Source organism: Trachypithecus francoisi, unplaced genomic scaffold (genome assembly GCF_009764315.1).
Source record: "Trachypithecus francoisi isolate TF-2019V2 unplaced genomic scaffold, Tfra_2.0 Lachesis_group20, whole genome shotgun sequence".
Classification (NCBI taxonomy): Eukaryota; Metazoa; Chordata; class Mammalia; order Primates; family Cercopithecidae; genus Trachypithecus; species Trachypithecus francoisi.
The window spans coordinates 54,566,702-54,580,456 of NW_022681466.1; the positions used below are offsets into that span (position 1 = coordinate 54,566,702).

At 54.2% G+C, this 13,755-nt stretch overlaps 3 protein-coding genes and 3 non-coding genes across 18 annotated transcripts; 4 read left to right on the forward strand and 2 right to left on the reverse strand.

Moving 5' to 3' along the window:
• Positions 1-1,224: 1,224 nt before the first annotated feature.
• RAB34 (RAB34, member RAS oncogene family) lies at positions 1,225-5,316 on the reverse strand. 10 transcript variants are annotated; one of them, XM_033181833.1, is made up of 11 exons: positions 5,028-5,316; positions 4,148-4,360; positions 3,838-3,929; positions 2,930-2,995; positions 2,737-2,838; positions 2,578-2,642; positions 2,393-2,444; positions 2,132-2,213; positions 1,969-2,059; positions 1,730-1,837; positions 1,225-1,647 (listed from the first exon to the last, which is right to left on the reverse strand). In XM_033181833.1, exons 2-11 carry the CDS (start codon positions 4,199-4,201, stop codon positions 1,580-1,582), a joined length of 780 nt encoding a protein of 259 aa, XP_033037724.1. In that variant the 5' UTR covers positions 4,202-4,360; positions 5,028-5,316; the 3' UTR covers positions 1,225-1,579. The 10 variants fall into 10 exon arrangements, with proteins under 10 accessions (XP_033037724.1, XP_033037720.1, XP_033037722.1 ...); XM_033181829.1 differs by having other exon boundaries at positions 1,730-1,879; XM_033181831.1 differs by having other exon boundaries at positions 2,930-2,998; positions 5,028-5,167.
• Positions 5,317-7,037: 1,721 nt separating this feature from the next.
• RPL23A (ribosomal protein L23a) lies at positions 7,038-10,783 on the forward strand. 3 transcript variants are annotated; one of them, XM_033181843.1, is made up of 5 exons: positions 7,038-7,189; positions 7,863-8,046; positions 9,598-9,774; positions 10,421-10,490; positions 10,716-10,783. In XM_033181843.1, the coding sequence occupies exons 1-5, from the start codon at positions 7,165-7,167 to the stop codon at positions 10,728-10,730; spliced, it is 471 nt and encodes a 156-aa protein (XP_033037734.1). In that variant the 5' UTR covers positions 7,038-7,164; the 3' UTR covers positions 10,731-10,783. The 3 variants fall into 3 exon arrangements, with proteins under 3 accessions (XP_033037734.1, XP_033037735.1, XP_033037733.1); XM_033181842.1 differs by lacking the exon at positions 7,038-7,189 and adding an exon at positions 7,247-7,493; XM_033181844.1 differs by lacking the exons at positions 7,038-7,189; positions 9,598-9,774; positions 10,421-10,490; positions 10,716-10,783 and adding exons at positions 7,199-7,493; positions 8,229-8,408.
• LOC117068077 lies at positions 7,709-7,775 on the forward strand. The gene has a single exon (XR_004430945.1). It is a non-coding gene; the product is annotated as a small nucleolar RNA SNORD42 (small nucleolar RNA).
• Positions 9,470-9,541, forward strand: LOC117068086. Its single transcript, XR_004430953.1, has one exon. It is a non-coding gene; the product is annotated as a small nucleolar RNA Z17 (small nucleolar RNA).
• LOC117068085 lies at positions 10,532-10,603 on the forward strand. Its single transcript, XR_004430952.1, has one exon. It is a non-coding gene; the product is annotated as a small nucleolar RNA Z17 (small nucleolar RNA).
• Positions 10,784-11,209: 426 nt separating the features above from the next.
• On the reverse strand, positions 11,210-13,632 carry TLCD1 (TLC domain containing 1). Of its 2 annotated transcripts, none has more exons than XM_033181839.1 (4): positions 13,580-13,632; positions 12,327-12,409; positions 12,147-12,229; positions 11,210-11,743 (listed from the first exon to the last, which is right to left on the reverse strand). In XM_033181839.1, the coding sequence occupies exons 1-4, from the start codon at positions 13,630-13,632 to the stop codon at positions 11,360-11,362; spliced, it is 603 nt and encodes a 200-aa protein (XP_033037730.1). In that variant the 3' UTR covers positions 11,210-11,359. The 2 variants fall into 2 exon arrangements, with proteins under 2 accessions (XP_033037730.1, XP_033037729.1); XM_033181838.1 differs by lacking the exon at positions 13,580-13,632 and adding an exon at positions 12,748-13,130.
• Positions 13,633-13,755: the final 123 nt, after the last annotated feature.

Here is a 13,755-nt window from a genome sequence, read left to right on the forward strand (position 1 = left end):
GTGGTGCTGGCTTCACACACATCTGTTAACAACAGGGAAGGCAAGGGTGAGGAGCCCAGTGCTGTGAGGGAACAGAAATGGAAAAAATAATGACAGGAGAGTGTGAAAAGAAGTTTTGGCCACATCGCTGACATTCCATGCACCACACCCCTCCAATTCTCTTGGCACCAGCTTCCAAAGCCAAGATGGAGAGGAGGGGAAAGGATGGGGTCTACACCTTGTTTTTTCCACCATCATCCAGGGGCTCTGCTGCTGCTGCTGTTGCTCTGCCTGATCCCCACCTTCACTTTTCTCCAGACCCAAGTCCGGAGTGGGTAGGGCTGCTGCCCAGACCCTCCTTCCTGTGGTAGCTCTAGAGAGTCTAGGAACTGTGAGGGAGGGGAAGCCAGGAGAAGGGAAGAGTGCAGAAAAACCAACCATCCTGGTGAGAATGGAACCGGGAATGGAACAGACAGAGCACTTGGCAACTGGGAGCCAGAATCTGCCTTCTAATTTGGACCCCCTTAGCCTCCTAGGATGACAGGAGGCCATAAGTCCTCCTTTGTTGACCCAGATGTCTGAGGTGCTTCCAGCTACTCTGGAACTCTGGGTCAGATGTCAACAGGGAGCCAGGGTCTCGGTCACCTTTCCCCATACAAAAGTTAATGGGATAAACAACCAAAAAACCAAACCAAAAAACAAAATAAAACAACAAAAAAGAAAAGTTAATGGTTATAACTCCTGAGTTCAAGCGATTCTCCTGCCTCATCCTATCAAGTAGCTGGAATTACAGGCACACACCACCACGCCCAGCTAATTTTCATATTTTAATGGAGATGGGGTTTCACCATGTTGGCCAGGCTGGTCTCAAACTCCTGAAATTCAAGTGATCCGCCTGCCTTGGCCTCTCAAAGTGCTGAGATTACAGGCATGAGCCACCACACCCAGCCTGGAAAAGTATTTCTTAAAGGGAAGGCAAGAAAAGGGTGAAAAAAAGAAAAAGTAGTGAATATTTGGGTATAAGCACCAAGTAGGACACGTGTGGGGAAAGGATGAGGGGAAAAGGGCTCTCAAAACCAGCCATTCAGACTTCACCCAGTGAGGACCCAGTGCAGCCTACCTGAACCTGCCCAGGGGCCAGGGATGGCCAGCACAGCATCCCCAGGGGGCTCTAGTGGCAAGATGGCCCCACAGTCATGCCCATTCCACATCCATCATCCCCAACAAAGAACTCCAGCCCCAAAGTGCTCGTAACAAAGAAATTTTAATACATAAGGCACAGTGAGAGGCTGGAATCAAGCATCCTCACACACAAAGGGCCCAGCAGGCTGAGCAAAAGAACAGAGACACTCTTCCCCACTACCGCTGGGCACCCTGGACAGTCCCCTGAAGAGTAGGGGGCATCCAGTCTTTGGCACGGTGCCTGGAGCAGGAAGTGACTAGCATGGTCCCAGCTACCCCTCTGTGGGAATACTGCCACCAAGAGGCAGCTCTTTGGTCTGGATAAAGTCAGTGGCAATGTTCAGGGGTCAAGCTCTGGAGGAATGAGGGTGGCACAGTGCCCCAGGGCTGGGCAGTCCCTGAACAGTCTCCTCACCCCTCATGGGCAACATGTGGGCTTCTTCTTGCTGGCAGTTAGGTAGAGGTTGCTGTCATCACTGTTGATGCCTAAAGAAAGGTGGGAAATATGTGAAGCAGGGATTGGAGGCTCACTGTGCCCTCTGCCACCCTCAACCAGGCAGGCACTCACGGACAACATCCCCAATGCGTCGGGCCCCCGATTTCTCCAGCTCAGCCAGCACATTGGCCTCAAAGGTCAGTGCTGCCACGCGGAAGAAGAATTCTCGGACATTCTCACCTGACACAGGGAGCAGATAGGTGCTCAGGGGCAGTTTCAGATCTGGTGACACAGGGCACAGCTGGAGGTATAGCAGTGAGAGGAGAGCCAGGCAAGAGTGTTACAGCAGAGCCCTGAAGCCTCTAACTCACCAGTGAGAGATGAGACTGCCCAGTACTCAGCCTTCATCTCCTGGGCCACCTGGAGGGCGTCTTTCTCCATCAGCGCATACTGAGCAGGGGTCTGAGGGAAGGCCAGAATCAGACGGGGGCATTCCGTCACCAAGCTGGGAAGTCCCCCCACTGGCACACTCACACTCAGATCCTTCTTGGAACCTACGAGGAAGAGAAGCACACTGGAAGGGTCATTCTCCTTCAGGGCATCGGCCAGCCACTGCCTGCCACGGGTGGTGGAAAGTGAGGGATTAGTGAGCCTGCAGGACCCCTCCCGCCGACATTCATATGCCCAATTACCCCCTCTCTGGTGCAACACGCATTCTTCTTCTTCCTGACCACCCCTCTGTTCTGAACCCTCTCTTCCCGGAGCCTCCCATTATATTGCAGGATGCTCACATACTTGGTATGTTCCAGAGATGCCACATCATTCAGGTTGAAGACAACGATGATGGCTGGAAGAGTGGTAGAAACAGCACCAGGTTGACAGGGAAGACACTACTGCTCATTTCCCCAATTCTTCCAGCTCCAGATGAGAAGCCATGTGCACTCTGAGACTCACCTACCCCACTTCACCCAGCCCCTTACCTTGAGCTCCTCGATAGTAGGTTGACGCAATGCATTTGAACCTCTCCTGTCCAGCGGTATCCCAACTGCGAGGAAGGAGGAGTGAAGCACAGGTATATATGTTGGAGGGTGTGGGTGCTGGGGGGAAGGGATAGCTGGAAGGGGTGTGGAAGCACTCACAGCTGCAAACTGAAGGGGATACCCAGCACCTCAAATCGTTCCATCTCGAAGTCCACTCCAATGGTGGCCTTATAATTCTTATCAAAGGTGTCTTTGCAGAACCTGAGAGGGTACCAGATGCTCCAATCTGGAGCCAGCCCACTTGTCTAGGTTTCGCCCCACCCTGCCCAGTTCAGCTCCAGCACCCCCTTACCTATTAATGAGGCAAGTCTTCCCCACCGACAGGTCCCCCACCACAATGATCTTGGAGATCTTAAATCTGCTGGACACAAGAGTGGGCAAGGGGAGTGGGCACGAGCTCTTTCACCCTAGGGAGTTCCAGTGCTCCCGACTAGGTCCAGAAAGGTAGCTGCACCCAGGCTGAGGGTACTATAGACACCAGGCGTCCCAGACAGCTGCCTGAACAGATGTGCTGGGGAGGAGTGTTTTGTGCTCCAGCAGCAGAGAAACGTGAATTTGAATCCCAGCTCTCACACTGATTAGCTGTGTGACTTTGGACACATTATTTAGCCTCTCTAAGCCTCAGTTTAAACATTTAGGTGAAGTTAGTATATATTTTATTGGGTCGTTGCGAAAGTTAAAATGAGATAAATGTCCTATATTCTAAGACACCCTCCCCCCCATTTTAATGTCTCTGAAATCAGAATATATCTTAAGTGATGGGCGTTTCAATAAAGATAATGATAGTACTCAACACTGCCTGGCACACAGCCAATGCTTAATTAATGGTGCCAACTGTTATCAGTATTACCTTTAAAACCCACAATAAGACTCATCCCTGTAAGCACAGCCAGACCCCTGCCCTGGGGCTCCATGGACGCTATGTGAGGATCTGAGCAGGTGACCACCTTCCCATCTCAGACACCTTAGTCTCTACTCAGGAATCCAGCTGCCACCCTTCTACCCAACCCCATCTCATAGAACTCACAACAGTCTTACTGGGAAGAAAGGAGAGGGCACAGGGGCTTAAAGGGGAAATAACCATATAGCTGGTAGGAGCTGAAATGAAGCCCCAAGGGGGTGGGGGTGGTTGTTTACCCTCGTTATGACTACAGAGTTTCCTAGGACCTCCTCTCTTTGCTGTGGGTGTCTCTAACTCACCCCACGGTGCCTGTCCGGTGCTTCTGGCAGGCGCAGGTGACGCGGGGGTGGAAGTCTTTGTGCACGTGCAAAGCGGCCTCCTTCCTCAGGCACTTAGTGGGAAGGATGAAAGAGAATGGAGCCTCCCACTCCCGGCCCTTGTCCCATAGCCAAGCGGCCCGGGTAGGGGTAGAGTGCAGGGACCACCCAGAAGCAGCAGGCCTAGCTGGGTAGCAGGGCTGGGTCCAGTCCTCTAACTGGTTTGGTGCCGCCTCCGCCCCGCCCACACCCCGGGCTGTAGACTGAAGCCCGACGTGGCCCCGGCGCCTACCTGGGGCAGCTCCACCAGGACGCGATCCCTCCGCACGGGCGCCAGAATGTTCATCTTGCCTGCGGCCTTGCAGGGCGCCCTGGGAAGGCGCCGAGGCTGGATCCGCGCCAGCGACCCGGGCGCGTGGAGAGCCGACGATCACCCGCGGCCGGGGTGTCCCGACTACAACTCGGGGCCACGGGGACCCTACGGGAGCCCGCGGTCTCGGAGACGCTACGACCACCGCGGGCCACGGAGATGAAACAATCACCCGGGGCCGGGGCGAGCCCACAATCACCCGGGCCCTGGGCGTCCCGAAGATGACTCTGGGGCGAGGAGACTCCTCCGCCGCCAATTGGGGGCGGGGAGTACTGTCTGGTGTGGGCCGGGCCCGCGCAGACCCTACGATTACGCGGGGCCGGATAGTTCCTACAATAACCCGGGACCGCGGAGACCCGACGTCATCTCGGGGCTGAGGCTGCCCTACCATTAGAGTGGCCCCGGGGCGCGGAGTGGCCCTGCCACACGGGGTCAGTGTGGGCAAGGGCGGCGCTGCCAAGGCCCGCAGGCCGCTGGAGGAGGGAGCGAGGGGCCCAGTCCGGCTGCAGGACCTCGAGTCCCACTCCGCTGGGACTCCGCGAACGCTGTAACACGATCCCCGGAAATTCCTAGCGAAGGGCCGCCCCCCGCCCCTCTCCTGGACGCTCCAGGCCTCGCTGCCAGCCCTCGCCTCCCCCTCCTCTCCACGCCTCTGCGCTGCCCTGCCCAGACTCCCTCGTCTGACGCTTTACCGGGCACCAGGACCGCCCCCAACCAGGCTGGAGCCTATCCAGATAGGGACTCCCCAGGCTGCTCTCCCCTGCACCTCTATGCCCGGCTGCGCCTTCAGGGGGACCCTTACCCAGCCGAATTGGTGATAGGGAAACGGAGACTGCGGCGCAGCATCTGGCGATGCCAGAAACCAGCAGGGAGGGAAAAGGGGGAGAGAAGGGACCCAAGGAGAGGCGGCGCTTCCCTCCTCAACTCCAGGCCTGGGAGGTGACTCACAGAGTCTGCCCCCGCTCGCCCTTCTGCCCTGGGAGGTCGGGGGTGGTGGTGGTGGAGGGGAAGCGTGCTAAGGGGGTGCCAGGGTTAGAATGAGGTGCCCACCGAGGAGAGAGACGTCTGAAGTTTGGCGTCTTTTCCTTCAAGGCTGCTGTGTAGATTATGAGATGGGAGGGCTGAAGATCAAGCTGCCTCCCTTTAGGGAGGTTAAAGAAGAGCTAAGTGGACCCGGAAACTCCGCTCTTTGGGGTGGTCTCCGCTCTGGGAGGCGGGGCCTCCCCTCTGATATGGGTGTTCATTGTTCTGGCCCCATTGGAATCTATCCCCCAGGGATAACTTCTTTTTGCAAAGTCCTGCAGGATAGAAGAGGGGGCAGTGCACAATCAATTTCACCGTCAAAGGGGACATCTCTAGTTTTACGAGGGGAGAGGGAAGACAGAAAGGATCAAGTGGGGATGGGTTAGGCACACACCTTTGGAGATGCAAACCTGAGTGTTATGAAGCCTTTCTCTGTATCTGGAGCTGAATTTGAGGATGTAAAGATGACCAGGACACGGAAGGGAAGACTAGTTTAGGGCAGGGGATTGTGAGTGAAGTTACTAACAAGAAGAACTAGCGAATCTTGTAGAAATGTGTGGAATTTTCATAGAACTTCAAGTGCATCATCAGGAAACGCAGTAAAACTGACAGTATCAGTGTCGCAGGTAAAGAGCCGCCTTGTAATTCCTCTGACACTTTTCCTCCTCGTGACTCGGTTTTTTTTTTTTTTTTTTTTGAGACAGGGTCTCACTCTGCCACCCAGACTGAAATGGCTCACTGCAGCCTCGACCTCCAGGGATGAAGCGATCCTCCCACCTCAGCCTCCCAAGGAACTGGGACTACAGGCACGCACCACCATGCCCGGCAAATTTTTGTATTATTTTGTAGAGACGGGGTTTCGCTGTGTTGCCCAGGCTGGTCTCGAACTCCTGGGCTCAAAGCAATTCGCCCACCTTGGCCTAGCAAAGTGCTGGGATTACAGGTGTTAGTCACCGCGCCCGGCCCTGATTTGATTTTTTCTGCCACCAAATCACTGTGTTATTGATAAACCACATTCCTCTCTGGACCTCCCTTCGACTGAGCAAATCCTGCTCCAACACTCTAGAACTTAGCTGTATCTCACTCCCGAGTCAATCTAAAAGTGTTCTTTACTCTTGGCAGCGTTCCTGCCTCCTGGCATGGCAATCCTCTTCCCTGAGATTGGCAGTTGCTCAAGATGGGAAGCTCCCGGGGCCAGACCCGAGCGACAGCCGGCTACGCCGTCCGCTGTCCTGAGCAAATAAACGCGTGTCTTCAAAAAACTACAACCCCCATGGTGATATGCGCCTGTAGTCCCAGCTACTCGGGAGGCTGAGGCAGGAGAATGGCGTGAACCCGGGAGGCGGAGCTTGAAGTGAGCCGAGATCGCGCCACTGCACTCCGGCCTGGGCGACAGAGCGCTCAAAAAAAAAAAAAAAGGCCGGGCGCGGTGGCTCACGCCTGTAATCCCAACACTTTGGGAGGCCAAGGCGGGCGGATCACGAGGTCAGGAGATCGAGATCACGGTGAAATCCTGTCTCTACTAAAAATACAAAAAAATTAGCCGGGCGCGGTGGCGGACACCTGTAATCCCAGCTACTCGGGATGCTGAGGCAGGAGAATGGCGTGAACCCGGGAGGCGGAGCTTGCAGTGAGCTGAGATCACGCCACTGCACTCCAGCCTGGGTGACATAGCGAGACTCCATCTCAAAACAAAAAAACAACAAAAAAAAAAACTACAACCCCCATGAAGCTTTAGAGCCTTTGAGGGGCGGAGTGGCGCATGTTTGTTCACGCACGAAGAACTAACTACCGTTCCCAGAGGGCGCCACTCTGCAAATTACCAAATCAGCTCTAAGTACAAAGCATCGCGAGTCTTTGGTGAGATTTGGCGCTATAAGCTTGTGGGAACGGGCATCGGAGACCCCTTTCACAAGATGGCGCCGAAAGCGAAGAAGGAAGGTGTGTGTTGGGGATGGGGCCGCCGCTGGTTTACCAGGAACTGCCGCGCCTTAGAGGGAACGAATTGGGAGCATGGCTGCTGGGCTAAGTCCTGAGGGCTCTGCTCCGTGGCTTCTACCCGCGTTTTCGGACACACTGCAGTATACGTGGGCAGCGTGGGCCCAGCCTCATGGGCTGAGTTCCGGTAGAGGGAGTTGGGGAGGCAACGCGGCCGACATCATACGCCAGGGAGAGCCAGACATTCGGCTCTGGGAAGCTACACGCATCCACTGGTTGGCGCTCCACGTCCCCGGGCCTGTAAGAAGTTAGTGCCCTCAGCTTTAACCATTTTTCCTTCTGGTTCACGTTTAACCGGGCTACATTACCCGCCCCCCTCTCCGCTGCCTGGTTTTGCGATGGGGTATGTGTAAAATTCCTAGGACATTTTCTGGAAAGTACTAAGCGTTCGTTCAGTGCTACTTTGTTTTATAGTCGTATCCCTGGACTGACTTCGAGTTGGTCGCTTTCGCCTCTGGTATCGTGCATGTGATGGAAAAGTTTTAATCTCCTGACACTTGTGATGTCTTCAAAGGAACCACTGATGCACGTGTGGCCAGGGTCGCCGACTGCAGTACTTGGGGCCGGAAGTAACCGATTGCTAACCCGCACCCCGTTTTCTTTTCTTCTCTCCCAGCTCCTGCCCCTCCTAAAGCCGAAGCCAAAGCAAAGGCTTTAAAGGCCAAGAAAGCAGTATTGAAAGGTGTCCACAGCCACAAAAAAAAGAAGATCCGCACGTCACCCACCTTCCGGCGGCCCAAGACACTGCGACTCCGGAGGCAGCCCAAATATCCTCGGAAGAGCGCCCCCAGGAGAAACAAGTCAGTACTGCCCCCTCTACTCATGAAAAGATTTGGGTATTCTCCATTGGTAATTTGGAAATCACTCACCCTGTGTGATGGTTTCTCAAACACACATTGTGTCCAGTGTGCTTCTCTAATTGGAAGTATGAGGAGATTGTTTCTGCTGTATTTACAAAACTGGCAGGAATTCTTTAAATCAGCCCAGAGGCCGGGTGCGGTGGCTCACGTCTGTAATCCCAGCACTTTGGAGGCCGAGGCTGGCGGATCACTTGAGGTCAGCAGTTCGAGTAACATGGAGAAACCCCCTGTCTACTAAAAATAGAAAATCAGCCGGGCGTGGTGGCGCATGTCTGTAATCCGGCTACCCGCGGGAGACAGAGGTAGGAAAATCGCTTGAACCCGGGATTTGGAGGTTGTGGTGAGCCGAGATCGCACGATTGCACTCCAGCCTGGGCAACAAGAGCGAAACTCCATCTCAAAAAAAAAACCTTGAGTCTCAAAATTTGTTAGGTGAATTATTGCTTCACATGTGGTCACGGTTTGAAAACTGTTTTGGGGGGAGTGTAAAGTAGAATGCAGAGATTCCTTGCTCCTAGTTCCTACTGCTATAGGGAACAGTCCTTCAGAGTGAGAACATGCATTGATTCTTGATTGATAATGGGGATTCCGTTATCTGTATTTGGCAGTTATGGGCTGCTGCGATGTATAGAAGCTTCTTTGCATTCATTTTCCCAAATTTTCATATTGCTCAAGGAATGGTTGGGGGGAAATGGGCAAAAGGTTGGGCACTTGAGTATTTGAGCTACCGGTAATAACTAACTTTTTAGGGAGCACAGATTTGAGTAGAGCCATGTTAGTAGTTACTACCTATGGGTTTTTGCTGTTTCTACTCTTTCCTAACAGAGAGAGTGGATTGTGTTCAATAGGAAAGCAGTTCACAGACTGTCTTCCTGCCCTTCCCCCCACCAAGTTGGACCTAGGATTGAGTGTGATGAGGTTTAGACCTGACCTGGTTTCAAAACAGGAAAGTAGTGTCTGAGTAAACAGCTGGGCTCTGTCTTTAAATGGGGAAAGCTGTTAGAGTTGTGCTTAAGCCACTGTAAGTTTAACCTCAGCTGTGCATAAGAATTTGCTCCTGGCCCAATTCTCCTGCCTCAGCCTCCTGAGTAGCTGGGACTACAGGCTTGCACCACCACGCCCAGCTAATTTTTGTATTTTTAGTAGAGAGGGAGCTTCGTCAAGTTGGCCGGGATGGTCACGATCTCTTGACCTCGTGATACGCCTGCCTCAGCCTCCCAAAGTGCTGAGATTACAGCCATGAGCCACCACGCCAGGCCCAAAGATGATAATTTAATCACTTGAGGTGTAAGAGCCCTTCAAGAGAAAGAAAATGTACAATGTTCTGCCCCTGGGGTTGGGGCTTCAGGCCCTTAGATTTCAGGGTGCAGGTGATGACACTGTAAAGCAACCAAAGTTTGAACAAAATGATTGGTACCTCGTTGTCTGATGCCCTAGGCTCTGGGCTCCAAAGAGGGCCCAGGCCAGGTGACCCCATTTTGCCTCTCCTAGGCTTGACCACTATGCTATCATCAAGTTTCCGCTGACCACTGAGTCAGCCATGAAGAAGATAGAAGACAACAACACACTTGTGTTCATTGTGGATGTTAAAGCCAACAAGCACCAGATTAAACAGGCTGTGAAGAAGCTCTATGACATTGATGTGGCCAAGGTCAACACCCTGATTCGGTGAGTTGGGCCTCAAGGGATGGGGAGCGGGCTGGACCAGCAGTCTGGAGCCAAAAAAACCTGCATTTCATGAAGCTCTTTGATGTTTAGATAGTCCTGGTAATGCAGGACTACACGTATAGTCCCAGTTATGCAGGAAGATCGTTTGAACCCAGGAGTCACCCATGATTGCCCCATTGTACTCCAGCCTGAGCAACCAAGCAAGGCCCTTTAAAAAAAAATCCTCTGGACCTTTCAGCAGGGGAAAAGGGTTCCTTGACTTAAACTTGCAGGAGTAGGTTTAGCAGTGTGTAAGCCTTGAGGCAGGAATTACAAGCTGCCTTAATTACAGACCTTTGTATGGACCTGAGGCAACACTTTCTAGGACTTGATTGGGGGTTGGTGCTCGTTTTCTGGGTTCATACTTCTATTTTCAAAGGCCACTAGAGTGCGGCAGATTACCTTGGTTTAAGTCTTAACATGGCCTGTGGTGTTTCCCATAAGAGAATTGGCTTTGTGGCTTCATGGTGTCCTCTGGGTTGGTGGAAAAATCATCATTGGAAAAGAATGACATGAACAGAGGAACCATTGAAGTGCTGGAGGAGGAAGGGGGAGGGTGTGGGGGCAGTGAGAGTGGCAGGGACTAAGGCTTCCTTCTCTACCCCAGGCCTGATGGAGAGAAAAAGGCATATGTTCGACTAGCTCCTGATTACGACGCTTTGGATGTTGCCAACAAAGTAAGTTTCCTTCCTACAAACCCCTTATCATTCACCCCTTGGGTGCAAATGATGCATATGTTAGCGACCAAAGCCTGATTTTTGCTGATGAGTCGTAATTAACTGACTGCACCCTATCTTAACAAACCTTATCCTCAATGTTCCTCATTTTGCTTTCTGAAAATAACATTCCAGCTTAATCTTCACATTTCAACTCCAGTAATGAGGCTTCCTTTTGTTTTTCAGATTGGGATCATCTAAACTGAGTCCAGCTGCCTAATTCTAAATATATATATATATATCTTTTCAACATATACGTACCTCTTTGTCAATTTCTGGTTAGGCTGGGAGGCCACACACAGACACTGACGTAACAGGGCTTGGGCAAGACTCCTGTTCTACTCATCCTTTTGAAATATTCACCCTGCCACTCTACCATGTGTGATCACTCCAGAGATCTTCATGACTAGAGTTAAGTGTCCTAGTAAAACCAGAACTCAACTTGCCTCCATGGTTGGGGGTAACAAGAAGCTGTACAAGAACCCCTTCTTTTATCTCTGGAAGAGGCTGTGTATGAAACCAATGCCCAGGGTTTGAAGGGCATTAGCATCCATTTCAGGGGAGTGTGGATTGGCTGGCTTTCTGGTAGCATTTTGTCCTCACACACCCATCTACTATGTCCAACCGGTCTGTCCGCTTCTCTCACCCCTTGCCCAATAAAGGACAAGGACTTCAGAGGAGTGCTTTCATTAGTGTTTTCAATAGTGTGGGCGCAGGCTCGGGAGGTGGAGAGGCTGGCCCCATAGGACGCCCAGGCTTGGGGCTAAGTCCCAGTTTCCATGTGAAGCTGTTTCTGGCCTTGTCCGTTTTTGTCTCAGGCTCTGTGCCTCTCACTCAGTCAAGAACTTGTCTTTGTGTTGCTTCCTGGGGACACGTTCAGGGCAGAAGTCAGAGCGGAGGAGGCGGGAAAAGTAGATTATGATCATCACGTCCAGCATGAGCAGGATACCCAGCAGGAAGGTGCCCAGGGTCCTCTGCCTCACATAACGCAAGAAGAAATGGGTGAGGTAGACCTGAGGGGCCAGGCGGAAGAGAAAGTACATGACCAGGTTCACATACTTGTTAACCCTGTAGAGGAGATGATCCTGGGCATTATTGATTTTCATCATCATGCGAATGGTGAGGAAGATGTTGCTGACTTCCACCAGTAGTGTTAAGACACCACCACCGACAAAGCTGCTCCAAAAGATGCCAGAGAAGAAGGCACCCATGGCCTAGCGGGAAGAAGGGAGACTAGGAGTTAGGGAACCAGATGCGGATGCTTTCCTGGACTTTGTAGGGGGAGGTATCAGATTGAGGGCTGGAAAATCCCAAATTTCCACCTGCAATAAGTTTAGTAGATAAGATGCTTTGTTTTGTTGGTTCAACATTAGGTTTTTGATCCCTGCTCACAGCTTCTGGCTGTGGATGATGTTCAGTCTAAGGCAGTGAGACCATGGGTTGCTGGCCTCTGAACAAGCACACAGACTGCTAACCTCAGCATCCTAAAAATAAGAAGTAGCACACAGGTGGGGGGGTGGGCGGTAAGAAAACACGGCCTTCTCCCAGGTTCAGAAAGACGGAGCTGAGACTAGGTTGCTGACACCAGGCCTATACCACATAATCAGCTTCTCTTACCATGATGTGATGGACGAGATATTCCCAAGATGCTCGCGCCTGTCCGCTAGCCACGATGTCCACCGTATCGTGGATGAAATACCCTAGTGAAGGGATGGGGCAAGAGGTCACGAAGGACTGAACAAGCAGTTTCCTTCTTCCTGTCCCCAACTGGCCTCCCGCTTCCTGGGCAAGACCTACCTGCAGAAAAGCAAACGAGCAAATAGCCAGAAAGTGACCATGCCGTCTCAATCTCCACCAACATGTCGGGAGTCTGCCATACACTGGAAAGGAGGGAAGAAAGCAGGCTCTGCATTTCGGCACCCTCAAGGACCCTCACCTTCCCGGTTACCCTTCCCAGCCCCGGGGGAGCCTGGGCTCGCGCTAGTGGCTGACTGGGAAGCTAAGAGTGGCTGGGCAAAACCCAAGAGCCTCCAGTTTCCCAGGGGCGATCCCCCTCCCCTGGGGCCACTGCGGTTTCTGGTTGGATAGGATACCAAACGGGATCAGGTGAGACTGCGTGGCCTCATCCCGCCGATGAGCGATGGGGGTAGTAACACAAGAGCCGACCCCAGCTCCCTGCTCAGGATCCCCCGGCCACTTCATCCCCACAGTCGCTTACCACAGCAGTGCCCAGATCCCCGACACAATGGAGTGAGCGAAGGAGACGAGCAGGTTGTGCCAGCGCCAGGTGCGCAGGGGGTCGGCGCGCACGTGCACGGGTAGGGGCAGGCGACTGAGCGCGCGCCGGAGCGCCCGGAAGGTCAGCGTGGCGCCCAGGAGCAGCGGCAGGGCGGGGTGCAGCAGTGGGGGCATGCTGGCCCTCCCTGCCGTCCGCCCTCGAGGCCGCCTCCTGGGGCTGTTCTGGGAACCTGGGTCCCTCTCGGACCAGTCCAGTCCGGCCGCCTCTCCCGCCGGGCGCCAGCCCCACACAGTTTCGGCGAAGCCCTCTAGGCCCCTTGACTCCTCCTCGCCCTCCCTGCGAGGCCTCTGCCCCCGCCCCGCCCGCCTGCCCCCGCCCCGTCCGCCTGCCCCCGCCCCTCAGGCGTTGCTGCCGCGCGAGCCGGGTGTCCCCGCGGCCTCTCGGTCACCGGCCGGCTCCCGCGGACTTTGGGTAACTAGGAACTGTGCTGGGGGCGTCGTCGCCGAGGCACCCCTCGCTGGCGCCTCCCGACGGCCGACGGAGTCCCAGTTGCCGTCGCTCGCCTGGCCTCATTAACCCGCGTCCCCACTTTTCCCCGGGGCACCGGCTCCCCCGCCCTGGGCGGGTACCGCGAGAGCTCTCTCCACCCTCTACCTTCTGCGAAGAGCTGGACGGGACCCGACACGCCCATGCCCCCTAAGTCCTGGTCCTGGGGTGGACTCGGGAGCCCCGCCTCTGACAGTGGTCTCCGTGCAGACCCAGTGCCCCCACCGCACCACTCGCAGTCTTCCGACCGGAGACCCGGGTTTACCCGTCCCTCCTGCGCCCGCGAGGTGGGCGCTTGGGAACTGCTGAGTAACCCATCGCCACCTCTCCCCGCCCGCTCTTAAGCTCCCGGGGCTGGGCGGCTGTCACAGTCCTCCCTCAGACAGTCCCGGCCCTCGGCCCGGCTCCCCGGAGGCTGGGCAAGGAAGACCGCGGATTTGC